Raw genomic sequence first — 12,807 nt, 5'->3', positions numbered from 1 at the left:
CTAATAGCAACACATTGGGAATAGGCTTCAACATACAAATTGATAGAGACAAAAATATTCAGTGTATAGCAGGCAATAATGTGGGGGAGGTTTTTAGGATAAAAGGCTTTCTAGCTCTTCACTAGAGTGGTGGGTACATGGGTGTTGACCTTATAATAATAAACAATTTAACTACAAACAATGATGATAACAACAAGATCTCCTGACTTAAATGTTGATTATATCTGAAAAATATCTTCACAGTTACATCTCAGCTGGTGTCTGATCAAATATCTTGGCACTATACCCTAGCCAATTTGACATATAAAATTAACCATTACAGTATATCAGTTATCATATTAAATATGAATGGTCTAAACACTACAAATGAAGGAAGAGATTACCAGACTAGATTTAAAAAAAAAAAAAACAAAACTAGATAAAAAACAAACAAGTGTGTTTATAGGAAAAACACTTTAAAAATAAAAGCACACAGGCACCCAGCTGGCTCAGTCAGTAGAGTATACAACTGTTCATTTTGGGGTTGTGAGTTCAAACCCCATGATGGGTATAGAGATCACTTAAAAATTAAATATTGAGTAAGTAAGCAAATGACTAAGTAAATAAAAGCACAAATAGGATAAAAATAAAAGGATAAAATAAGTTTACTGTGTTAACATTAGTCAAAAGAGACCTGGAGTGGCAATGTTAATATGAGCAAAATCAGTTTTTGAGCAAAGAATAATTGAAAGGATGAGAATTCATTTTATAATGATAAAGTTGTCAATTAATTAAGGAGATATACAAATCTTAAATGTTTATGAACCTTAGAACTTCAAGATTCACTTTTCAAAAATGAATCCAAGGGGTACCTGAGTGGCTCAGTCAATTAAGCATCTACCTTTGGCTCGGGTCATCATCTCAGGGTCTTGGGGTCTAGCCCCACATCAGACTCTCAGCTCAGCAGGGAGCCTGCTTTCCCCTCTCTCTCTGCCTGCATCTCCGCCTATTTGTGATCTCTCTTTCTGTGTCAAATAAATAAATAAAATCTTTAAAAAAATGAATCCAAGTGCAAGGAAAAATAAATCCATGATCATAATCAGAGATTTTGATATCCATCTGTCAAAAATTAATAAAACAAGAATATTGGCAATTGTGTAGCAGAGTTGAGCAATACTATCAACCACATGACCTGAGAACGACCCCCCCAAAAACAGCAGTGTAAACAATCTTCTCAAATACACATGAAATATTTACCAAGATAGACCACTTTCTTGGCCATAAAACAAATATCAGTAAATTTACAAGAATTCAAGTCTCATGACATATGTCCTCTGAGCACAACTGAATTGAATAAGAAAACAAAGCAAAAATCTCTGGAAAATCCCCAGTATTTAGAAAGTGTATATCACAGTAATAAATAAACCCTGAGTCAAAGAAGAAGTCAAATGAGAAACTAAAAGTATTTTGAGTTGAATGAAAAGAAGAGAGTAATATAATTTCTGGAATCCCCCTAATGCAGTACTTAGGGTAAAATTTGTATAGCTGTATATCAATATTAGGGGAAGAAATGAACAAGAAGGAGCATATCCTATGCCTTAAAACAAGTATAAATACATTTATCCAGCATTAATAATGCTAGTACTTGATATGAAAACCCATTTCCCAGGCACATTTTGAATTACAATTTCTCATCTACCTTGATCCTCTGTGCTAACTCCACTAGACTATACAACACCTGAGGGCTCAGGCTATTCATAACATCTGTGTGTCATTTGAAACACTTTACTTTTTTCAAATGTTGGTACAAGTTAGATTGATTTTGAAGGATAGTGTGGTATGTTGCAACTAGAGAAAGTTTTCATTCAGTCCTTCAAGAAACAAGCTTATTATGTGCCTATGATGTTCCAGTAATTATGAGAGGGAAGACAGAAGGGTTCCAAGTAGGGACATAAGAAATGCTTATTAAATTGCTAAGAACAAAGCACTATATCAGGCTTTATATCAGCTATATCACTATATCAGGTTTTATATCAGCCAAAAAACATGAATAAAAACTTATTTTCTCCTTGCAAGAGTTACCAAGCTTGCAGATAGCAAATATTTGTTTCCCTACCTATAGGTTTATTCTAAGTGTCTTGAAACATCATTGAATGTGACTTGCAGTGGAAAAAAAAAATTGTATTCTACCTAACCACCTAGAAACACACACACTAATAAAGTTATACTATAATTTTTATGTTATTCTACTCTATTCACTCCATTTTACTATACTTTATTTTAAAGTAGTGGTGGTAACAAAATGAATTTCACAACCTGCCAAAGGGTCACAATATAGAATTTGAAAACTTGTACTGTACGATCTGAGACTTAATGCTTAATTTTGGTGAGCAGAAGTATGTGTCTGTGTATGTGTGCTCATACCTCTGTGTCAGGTGCAACCCCCAAAAGAAAGTGGGATGTCTTTAACTCACACTGATCAGAGAACATTGCAAAGGAGAGTTAACTCAAAGCATCCACGCTTTACTTGGGCCCTCACGATTTAGATGGTCAGAGCCTCTCCTCCAGACATCCCATAAAGAGATTGTGGGCAGGATTTGCTGCCCAAAGTGAAACAGAAAAAAGCAAATCCATCTTTGAAAAGAAACAGAAGGCTGAGGGAGAAGGGGAATCAGATCAGACACCGTGTGAGCTCAGCGTCTGGACCTTGCCTTAAGGATTTCTTATTTTCCTTCTTCTCTTTGATGAAACTCATCTCTAGCTTACCAGCTTTTTACCTTCTCCCCCTTCTCAGTAATTCCCTTTAAAGATTTCTCTTTCTCCACCCTTTTAGTTAAAAAATTCATGTATATCTGTATAGCCAGGAATGGGAGTTTTAGGGAGAACAAATGATGAAGACAGTAAAAGGGAAGCACAACATGTCTCAGTTCCACCTCTTGGTTAATCCTTGGGCACAGGTAGGAGCAGCCAGAAGTTACCAACAGGGACCAGCAGACCAGTGAGTGCATAGTGCAGGGAAGACCTCTGAATGTCAGGGGGGAGTAAACAAATGGGCAATTAAGGAAAGAAGTAGGGTTAATGAGAAATAAGTGTTTCCATTGTATGCTGGAATTGCATGTCAGCAAGATAGGAAGGCCAACACTTGAATTACATAAGCTTGAGTGTTGGTGTTGAAAAGAAATATAGGAAATAGCAGCAAAACAGTGTTTCTGTCCAAAGAAAAGAGATAAGAAAACTTGTCTTATTGGGCATGTGGGATGCACCTGTCAAAACGAAAATTACATCAGGTAGGATTAAATGGGTAAAGAAGAGTTACCCAATGCTAATTAATGGGTAAGAGAAGCCAGAGTTCAGAATGAGCTTAATGCTGCTGAAAAAAAAAAAATGGAAGAAGATTTTTAAGGTCTGGGTGAGCTAGTGAGAAAGCACTGGAGGAGGTGAGAGGAAAATCATAGGCCACTTGGCCTATAGCTTTATCTAAGGAAATATAAACTTGGCTTCATGTAAGGAAATATAAACATCTCATACCTTTATGACAGGAGGTAGTTTTGCAACTTAGAGCATGGTGTCCATGAAAAGTTGGACTCTTGCGCTTCCCCAGAGACTAGAGATAGCCTGCACGGTCTTTCCTGAGTGCTACATTTCAAAGGGACTCCTCCCGGGTCATCGAGAAAGACTGGGTTTTGAAACTAGTGAGAGGCTTCCAAAGAGAATTAAGTCTCAAGGCAACAGAGAAGAAATTTAGTTATAACATTTCTAAAGTAAATGTTCTAAGATAAGGGAGGTCAGGTGTCCGGAGTCAGGTAAAATCCTGCCTGTATTTTCGTCAAGCTGTGGGGAACTGTAAAGCCATTAACGCCATTTCAGTCAGGAGAACAAACAGGTCAGGAACTCTTACCCAAATCAGTACTCAAGACCAAAGTGGGAGATTATGCAAATGTGGCTAATGCTGTTCTATGGCTTCTATTAAATCTGTGAGAAGAAAACGACTTTCTCTTACAGCCTGGGTTTGGACTGACATCTGTGTGGTGGCTATTCTGTGAGGGAAGGACAACTGTTGGGACGTAGAAGAAGGCAGCTCAGTGCTCTGGTGTGAATATAATTGGTTAATAGAATGGGCTAGACAAGAGAGCTCTGTAGTTTGGGCAATGGAGGTGAAACTTTCCTTTCTGCAGAAAAACAGCGGAGCTGTAGGTTAAATCTTTTGGAGGATTTTGGTATCCCTGAAAGGTGATAAGCACCTGCTTTGGACTGTAGAGTAAGGAGTTCGTTTTTGAAAATGTTGGTTTGAAGTGTCATGAAACATACAAATCAAATCATTTCATAGCTAGGAAGAGGAGCCTGCCATCCAGGGACACAGCCCCAAGTTATAGCTTTTAGCATTAAGCCATGGATATGATCGATGATGAGGAAGTCATAGACTAAGGATTATCTGACAGAGATGTGATTCCTTAATCTTATTTATTCTCGTCACCCAATATTGTTAATTCAACTGGAATTTGGGGAGTTTGGAAAAGCTATAGATACTTTAGCCTTATTTCTTTCCTATGATTTTTTACTTTTTCTTCTGTAATGCTTTCTATGCAATGGAATCCCTCTATCTCTCTGAGCTGGGGGACAAATGATTCACTTAGTAAGGTGGCACTGCGTTTTCAAAATGTCCCACCTTAGATTACAAGCACAGGGCCCACAAAGTAGGTGAAAACGACCTCTTTAATATTCTAGATGACTCGGGTCCTTTCTGGAAGTGTCCAGTAGTTTTGTTTTTAGGCACTTACAAAGTCAGTAAGAAATAAATTAACTGAGGGAATAAAAATTTGCTCATTCTAGCATTGTTAATAATAATGAAAATTGGAATCAACCTAACTGAGCAACAGTGGAAGAATATTAATGTAATAAAAACCCATATATGTGACATAATATGGCACCAAGCATCTCAATTCAGGTACTGTATGACTGCATTTAAAGATCAAGAAAACGTCACAGTACATTTCTAAGTGAAAAAGGCAGAAAACAATACACAGTACTACAAAAATTTTATTTTTAAAAACTGGAACAATATAATTTAACACATGTTTAACAGTTATCTCTGGGTTTTGAGATTTTGCGTCTTTTTCTTTTTTTAATATCTATTTTCTATTTCTTATTCAATTCTATATTCTATTTTCTATTTCTATTTACATATTTCCTTGGTGTAAGAACAATTGTTCTTTACAGGCCGGAAAATGGAGGCAGGAAGTTCAGATAACGGGAGGCAATTCAGGCATGACCACAGATCTTTAGGTCACAAAGCTGCAAAGGCTCCGGATTGGCTGGACCCGCTACAAACGGTACCGGAGACCTCATTCGGTGCCCACCTGCTTTCTTGCACTCTGGCTGGAGGTACTAATTCTTCTTGTGGAATATATTCTGCTCTTTCTGCTGTGCTCTTTCCGACTGTGGTATGTTTCCTCAAGCCATTGCCTCTTTGGATTGCCTGCCAACGGCTGTCCAGTGTCCAGTGATCCATTCCTACCCCCAAGTCTTCTAGGCAGCTCTGTGCTTCCTTCCCCAATGCCTCCTGCTGAGGTTTGACTTTGATTTACCCTGAACATGGGGCCTCCAGGGCCTGCTCCTCCCAGCACACAATGCCTCAGTGCCTTCTCTGCCCTACATAGCTGTTCTAGCCCCTCCTGCAGCCCTAGTACCTGCTTCTTAAAGGAAGCACGAGCTGCGAAGGAGCATGCTACATCTCTCTTCCTTTTCTTCTCTTTCTGAGGTGGGTTGAAGGGGACCTATGTTGCAGGGGGAGTGGGTATCTGGCATCCTGCTTTCGCGCCACTGCTGCGGCTCCAGTCCCGAAGGAAGCCAGGGATGATGTCAGGAAGAGATGGGGGGTGCTGAGCAGAAACATGCCCTAGGTTGTCCCAGGAGCAGGCAGGGTGGGCAGCTAGGCAGCTCCAAACACTGTGTCAAGAACCTCCAGCCATCCCGGGGAGTGGAGTACCCTGGAGACTTAACGGGGTCTTGGAGATCACAAATCAATCACACCATAGCATCTGGGTGTGCTTGATTTGAAGCTTCAAATGTGGTCCTTCGGTAAGGCCTGGAACCTGCCTCTACCATTCTCTAGAGTCAGAAAGCCTTCTACAAGAGAAGGCAATCCCACAGGAGGATTTGCTCACTGACTTCTCCCTTTCCGGGTGTCTGGATGAAAATAACATTGGGGTGCCCATGGGATAGCATGGAGTGGTATTTCTCCCTATGTTCTCTCTCAGAATGCTCCAAGAAAGCTGAGCGTTCCATGTCAGAAGATTCTCAGCACAGCCAAGTATGCCTAAAATACTCCAATCTTTCTTACTACAAAGAGCTGTCCTCTGCCTCATGAGCAAGCACAGACCTGCTTCCCCCATTGAGAAGGTCTTGCTGTCCAGAAGCCTCTGGTGGCCTCATTATTTTCTTTGTATCCTCTATAGATAAAAATCTGGGTGAATCTTTAGGTAAGGGGTTGCCTTTTCAAGACATGTAAAATACTGCCACACTAAAATAATAGGATTCTGTCCAAAGAGTAACTTCTGATTTACTTCTATCTTCTAAGTAGTCACAGATCTGTCACTGAGTTCTGTACTTTATGACTAACCAAGTTTCGGTTTTTCTGAACATTTGTTTTCAGTGAAGGATGAAATAATAGGCTTTCCAGATATGGCATACAGTGGTTACGGTGGGAAAGCAAGAGATGGATATTCATTTCAAAGATGGTTTTAATATCTTGATTACCTTGCTCTAGTGATTGTACTAGAGAGGAACATCCCAAGGCAGTATCTCAGAGCATCATTCTAAGGACACACACACCAGGAGGAAAAATGGCCAAATATCTTCTAGTATGCTGCTCACTTTTGTTCTTCATCTTGATACATTGTGCGTTACCTGTTGGTGAGTAATTCTTCTTTAAGATTTTATTTCTTTGAGAGAGAGAGAGAGAGAGCACAGCCAGGGGAGGGGCAGAGGGAGAAGCAGACTCTCCAATGAACAGGAGCCAGATATGGGGCTCAATCCCAGGACCCTGGGATCATGACCTGAGCCCAAAGGCAGATGCTTAGCTGACTGAGCCACCAAGGTGCATCTCTGGTGAGTGATTTGACTGGTTCTGGCAGTTATGTAGATTTGATTTGTGAGCTCTGACATTGCAATATGAAAGAATGCTTTGGAATTACTCGATTTATATATGTAAGGGTATCACTTTACTATATACATCTGTATCTATAGAGAGAAAGGCAATGCAGTGTGGTCACAAAAAAAGCTCCCCACCAATGTGCAAGGGCCTGTGTTTTCCCAGCTACTAATGCAGATTATGAAACCTAATTCATGGGACTCAGTCGGGTGTGACATTACAGTGGTGGGCAGCATGCCCACAGCTCAGCACATCTCAAAGACTCAAAGCTTTTGAAAATGTTTTGCCATGAATTTGAGTGGGTATTTGTCCTCTTTCAGAGAAGAGCCCTATAGGGAGTTTTAAAGAGACCTAGGCTCAAGGACTGAAGAGCTTGAATTTTCCCCTATCTACCATGAATTTCAGGGCATCAGCAAGTGTCTTTCCCTCTGTAAAATACAGAGGTTGGGCTAACAGTCTCTTTAAAGTCCTAGCATTTCTTCATGTCGTTTATGTATTGGCTGCCAGTTCTGAATTGTCTCAAGTGCAGGCTAACTCCTGTTAATCAAAAACTTATTTGGTGCACTGGACTGGCAACATTTACGACAGCAGTGATTGCTTGCTCATTATCCAGGAGTAGAAGAATAATTCTTCTATTCCCGGTTCTAACATTTTTGAGGGGAAAATGAGTGCATGTATAAATAAAAGAATGTTTTCATATTGCTTCCTCAGTAGCAAATTAGAATTCTTTAATTCTGCTAACAGGTTAAGCCAGGATTTACCAACTATCATAGTCTGCAACTATTCTCATGTATGTCTTAGTTTCAGGCCGTCGAGAGTGGTGGCCACCACATGGAGCTTTTAAGGTAAAGCGTCCACTCTGTTTCTCAGGGCTGACATTCTAATCTGAGTTTTCTCTGGAATTGTTGGGTTAGAACCTTACTTCAGGAATGCCATCTGTGGTGTTCTTCAGAATCCACTCACAGGAACGTGGCAGGTACACCACTGGTACAAGAGCCCTGAGGGGAGTGATCCAAACCGGGAACCAAGCTTAGATTTGGTCCTCCGACAACCAGAGGACCCTCTCTCCCCAGTGCCTAGGAAGTGTTTATGAACACTGACAATTGCCAGGGGATTAGAAGAAGTGGAGGGATTCATGGGTGACAGACCTACAGGATGATGGGCCCTGGCCATGGTGGTGATGTGCGGTAAGGAAAGAAGGAGAAGAGTTCCTAAGCTCGGATAGCATCCCTCTTTCTCTAAATACTCAGCCCAAACTCTCTCCCATGTTGTATTAGAGGCACATTATCAATCTATCTATGGCTCTCATAGAGCCCCTGAGACCACTTCCTTGAGTGCTAGGAACCCCAAGTGCCTGCCTCAGGCTGCCTCTGACCCCAGCCCTCTGAGGGGACAAGGGTTCTCCTCCCTGATGAGATACGTCCCTTCTTTTTTTTTCATGTTCCCTACAAAGTCAGGGCATTATGCTAAAGGCTTTCACATTTCACAACTTCAAGAAAAGAGTTGACTTGGGGATTTTGAGAGTGGATAAACTATGGTATGTATTTTGTGTTTTGTTTTTTTTGACAACCTACAGAACTATGATTTATTAAAGTAATTACTTAACCCACTAACTGTTGGGGTAGTTTGTTACATAGTAATACATATGGCATGCCCACTCAAAGTTGACACTAGTTTCCCACCATCCATCTTTATTACACAACATGAATTCACACATTTATGTTATCTGCCTGCCTTCTGGATACATTTTGTTTCTGGGCCTGTGCTTATTTCACTGAAAATCTACTCTTTAAAGAAAGAACCACTATCTATTATGTCTTCATAAATACAGTGAGACACTGAGAGTACAAATACATCTTTTTAATCCTCCTCGAGGCATCACTATCTAGTGGGCCAGATAATTATGTGTGCAATTAGCATGGGGCAGGCATCAGTGCCTAAGGGTACAAAGTCAGTTACATTAGCTAATAAAGTTCAGATCCCCACTTGGGGCTCTGTCTTTCTTTATGGTTCTCTATTATTCCTATCCACAAGAATTCCAAGGTGCACCTACGTGTTATGGTACGTGTTTTAAATCAAAGCATATGGGTTTCAGTAAAGCATCTTCTCCAATTATGGGCTTTCAGGGTTTTTTTTTTTTTTTTTTTTTTTTGGCCCGGTTGGCATAGAAAATCTCTAAGACTATTGCCATGTCTGATACTCTGAGAATAAAGGAGATTGAGAAAAAAGCTAAATTTCCCAAACACCATCCTGTTTATCCACTCTTCCTTTTCCCACCAGAGGGTAGGAGGCCTCAGTGCCCTGTGACTGCCAGGACTCCTCACCAGGAGGGCGGCATGTTGTCAAATGGGGTGAACAGAGGTCGGTCTCCATGGCTTTGGGGAGGGGCAGCTGTAATGGCTTTTCCTCATCAAGTCCAGATATGACCTACCTGTCTGTGAGAGTAATTGTAACCATATCATTCTTTTCAACTGAATTCCAGGTGAAATGTCCGTATAAGAAAGTAAACTTGAGTTGGTTCACTGGAAACGTGAACCCCTGCCCTGGTTTACATCAACCCATCTGCGGCACTAATTTTGTAACCTATGAAAACCCCTGCATCTTGTGTATTGAGAGCCTGTGAGTACTCTTTGGTGGGGAAAGAAGAGAACAAAGACAAACTTAGCCTACAGCAATTACTATGTACCTCTTCTACTAAGTGTGTCAACCTTGAAGCTAGGAACTTGCTCCAGCACCAATACTAATCAGTCCCCAATCAGAAGAGCATGTGGCAATAGAAAGCCCGCTGGGGTGGAAAGCAGACTCAGTGTACTCTGTGGTATTTCAGGCCCTTCTGGCTGAGCCCTCACGCTCCCATACGCCACACGATGTCAATTCCCATCGGCCAAGTAAAACTTTGGTTATTCCATTCAGCACTGAAATTCTTTGATTGGAAAAAAAACTGCGGTTTTGCCTTCTCTCAGATACTTTCCATCTCTTCGGTGTCTGAAACTCTGAGCTAGGATGAGGTGACTGCAAAGATTGGGTTCTTGTGCTAAGAGTCAGTGTTTAAGTTTTTAAGCTTATGGGACATGATTATCAGTGATTAGACACTGGGGTCTCTCAAAACCATGGCTTCAGCTTGATCTCTGTGTAAGCCAGTATAGTTCATGGGGATTAAAATTCTCCTCGTGGCATCAGGCTGAAGCCCTCGACCCAACAATCATTTTGTACTTGTATACAAGGAGCAATGACAGGAATGTGGAAATCCCACATCATCTCTGCTCATGAGGAATTGGGCCAAAGCATGCGAGTGTTGAGAGAATAAAAAGAGGACTGATGAGCCTTAGATAACTCAGGTTCAGGCCTGATTGAATAACTTATTTTCAAAGAGATTGTAGCATAGGTTGTAATATTGTCCATGGGATCTTAGAATCATGGAAGGGTAACTGGTTAGGAAATCTAATAACCTGACTCTTGTATATAGTCATTTCCCTTTGTGCCCTGGCTCTTTGTTTCCTTAAATATAAAATAAGGATGATAGATAAAATAATTTTAAAGAGTTTTTGTAGTTCTGACATTTTATTCATGAAATGTTGATTCTGCGTTTTTCCTTTAGGAAATCTCATGGGAAAATTAGGTTTCAAAATGACGGAGAATGCTAGCTGAGTGGATTTGGATGCCCACGAGGATATCTTTTTTCTCTCCATCATGACAGTCCTTCTCTTGCAACTTGCCCCTCCTCCCATGTGATGGTGGCAGAGACCTGCCCCAGCTGGGCCTGTGTCAGATAACTGAAGGCTCCTTAGTCCTCTTCCCTCCGTAATAAACTTTTCTGAAAGCCTGACTTAATTTGGTCCTCAATCTGCGTCTCAGTTCTCAGAAGTAGAACAAAATGAACATTTGAGCTAAAGGTCAAGGACAAATATTGGGATTTATCAGCTCCTGAAACGTGGACAGTGAAATAATTTATAATGTAAGTGCTCCAAGCTGTCTTCCAAGGAACACAACAGAAATTTCTTCTCTATTTCCATGGTATTTCTTCCTGTTCCTGGGAACTACAGAGCATTGTGATCTTCCTGCCCATTCCTGCTGTCTCCTTGCTGCAAGCCCCTCGTTAAACAAACCCACTTCTAGACGCAGCATTGGGATGGGCATTTACACACACCCAGTCCATGGACCCCACTTTTCTCTATAGAAGGAGGCCTACATCAGTGGTGTCCGTGAATGTCCCATTGTTTTTTTAAATTCTCTTGACACATTTCAACCTCTGAAACCTATCAGGACATGTTCTTCTTTGGGTTATATTTCTTCTCTGTGTGTGTGTGTATATATATACATATGTATATGTATATACATATATATGTATATATATACACACACATATATACATATGTATATATACACATTCCTAATATGGAGAGGAAAGCATCTCTTCTGCCTCTGAATATCCTCGTAAGATTGTGGTCAAGAGCGCTTACCTGTTCTGTTGGCTCTTTGACCTTGACTACTATGCTGATTACAAGGCAGACACAGGACTCCAGCAAAAAGGGAAAAAAATCACCTTTAGTCTATCAACTGTAGAATATGAAAAGCAAATTGCTCTGGGGTAAATGAAATATTCTCTATTTTGATGGTATGTCTATTTCCACTCTTCTAAGTCCTGGGGGTGCAGGGACAGCAAGAACTGCAGGGAAGATTGTTTTCTAACACTATTGCCTTGACTTCACGTTTACAAATCTCTTCTCCTGTAATGATTCAACTGCAACGGGTGTCATGTCATCGATTTTTCATCTCAAACATTTTCATTTTCATCTCTACAAGTTTGATCTATCCTCCATGTTTCTAACTTTTTTGACATCTGGAGTAAGAGTTTTAATAATTATTTTTATGACTGCTAATTCGAACATTGGTGTCAGTTCCGGGACAGTTGATTTTCTTCTCATGATGGATGACATCCGAAGATAGGGATTTTGTGAATGAATTTATAAATTCATAATTTTATGAATTTTATCTCGTTTGGCCCTGAATATTTTCATCTTTGTAGAAGTAGTCTTGAGCTTTGTTCTGAGACACAGGTCAGTTATTGGAAGCAGTCTGACCCTCTGGGATCTTACTTTTAAGAGTGGTTAGGTGGGGGGCACCTGGGTGGCTCAGTGGGTTAAAGCCACTGCCTTCGGCTCAGGTCATGATCCTGGGGTCTGGGGATCGAGTCCCGCATCGGGCTCTCTGCTCGGCGGGGAGCCTGCTTTCTCCTCTCTCTCTCTCTGCCTGCTGCTCTGCCTGCTTATGATCTCTGTCTATCAAATAAATAAATAAAATCTTAAAAAAAAAAAAAAAAAGAGTGGTTAGGTGGGACCAGAGCAGTATTCACTAAGTGGCTAATTGTTGCTCATTACTGAGGCAAGCTCCTCTTGGGTACTCCACTCGACGTTCCATGAATTCTAAGTTTTTCTAGACTTAGAATAACTTAGGCACTATTACCAGCCTTATATGAGATCTGGGCTCTGTTACCTCTAATCCTCTTTGGTGGTTCTTTCTTGGCTTTGGGTAGTTTCCTCACACATGAGCACCAATCAGTGATATGCTGAGCTTTCTGTCCAGCTCTTTCATGCTTGGTCCTGCGAACTATACCACATTGGTCTCTCTCCTCTCAGCTCTCTATCTTCTCAATTTGGGGAATCCACTTGCTCCATCTG

General features: G+C 40.7%; 1 protein-coding gene across 1 annotated transcript; it reads left to right on the top strand.

Moving 5' to 3' along the window:
* Positions 1–6,821: 6,821 nt before the first annotated feature.
* SPINK14 (serine peptidase inhibitor Kazal type 14 (putative)) lies at positions 6,822–10,800 on the top strand. The gene is made up of 4 exons (XM_046001155.1): positions 6,822–6,891; positions 7,931–7,974; positions 9,612–9,748; positions 10,728–10,800. The coding sequence occupies exons 1-4, from the start codon at positions 6,822–6,824 to the stop codon at positions 10,771–10,773; spliced, it is 297 nt and encodes a 98-aa protein (XP_045857111.1). The 3' UTR covers positions 10,774–10,800.
* Positions 10,801–12,807: the final 2,007 nt, after the last annotated feature.

The sequence above is a fragment of the Meles meles genome, chromosome 3 (assembly GCF_922984935.1).
Source record: "Meles meles chromosome 3, mMelMel3.1 paternal haplotype, whole genome shotgun sequence".
Classification (NCBI taxonomy): domain Eukaryota; kingdom Metazoa; phylum Chordata; class Mammalia; order Carnivora; family Mustelidae; genus Meles; species Meles meles.
The sequence above is the reverse complement of the archived record's forward strand: the minus strand, read 5'-3'. Positions and strand labels throughout refer to the sequence as shown.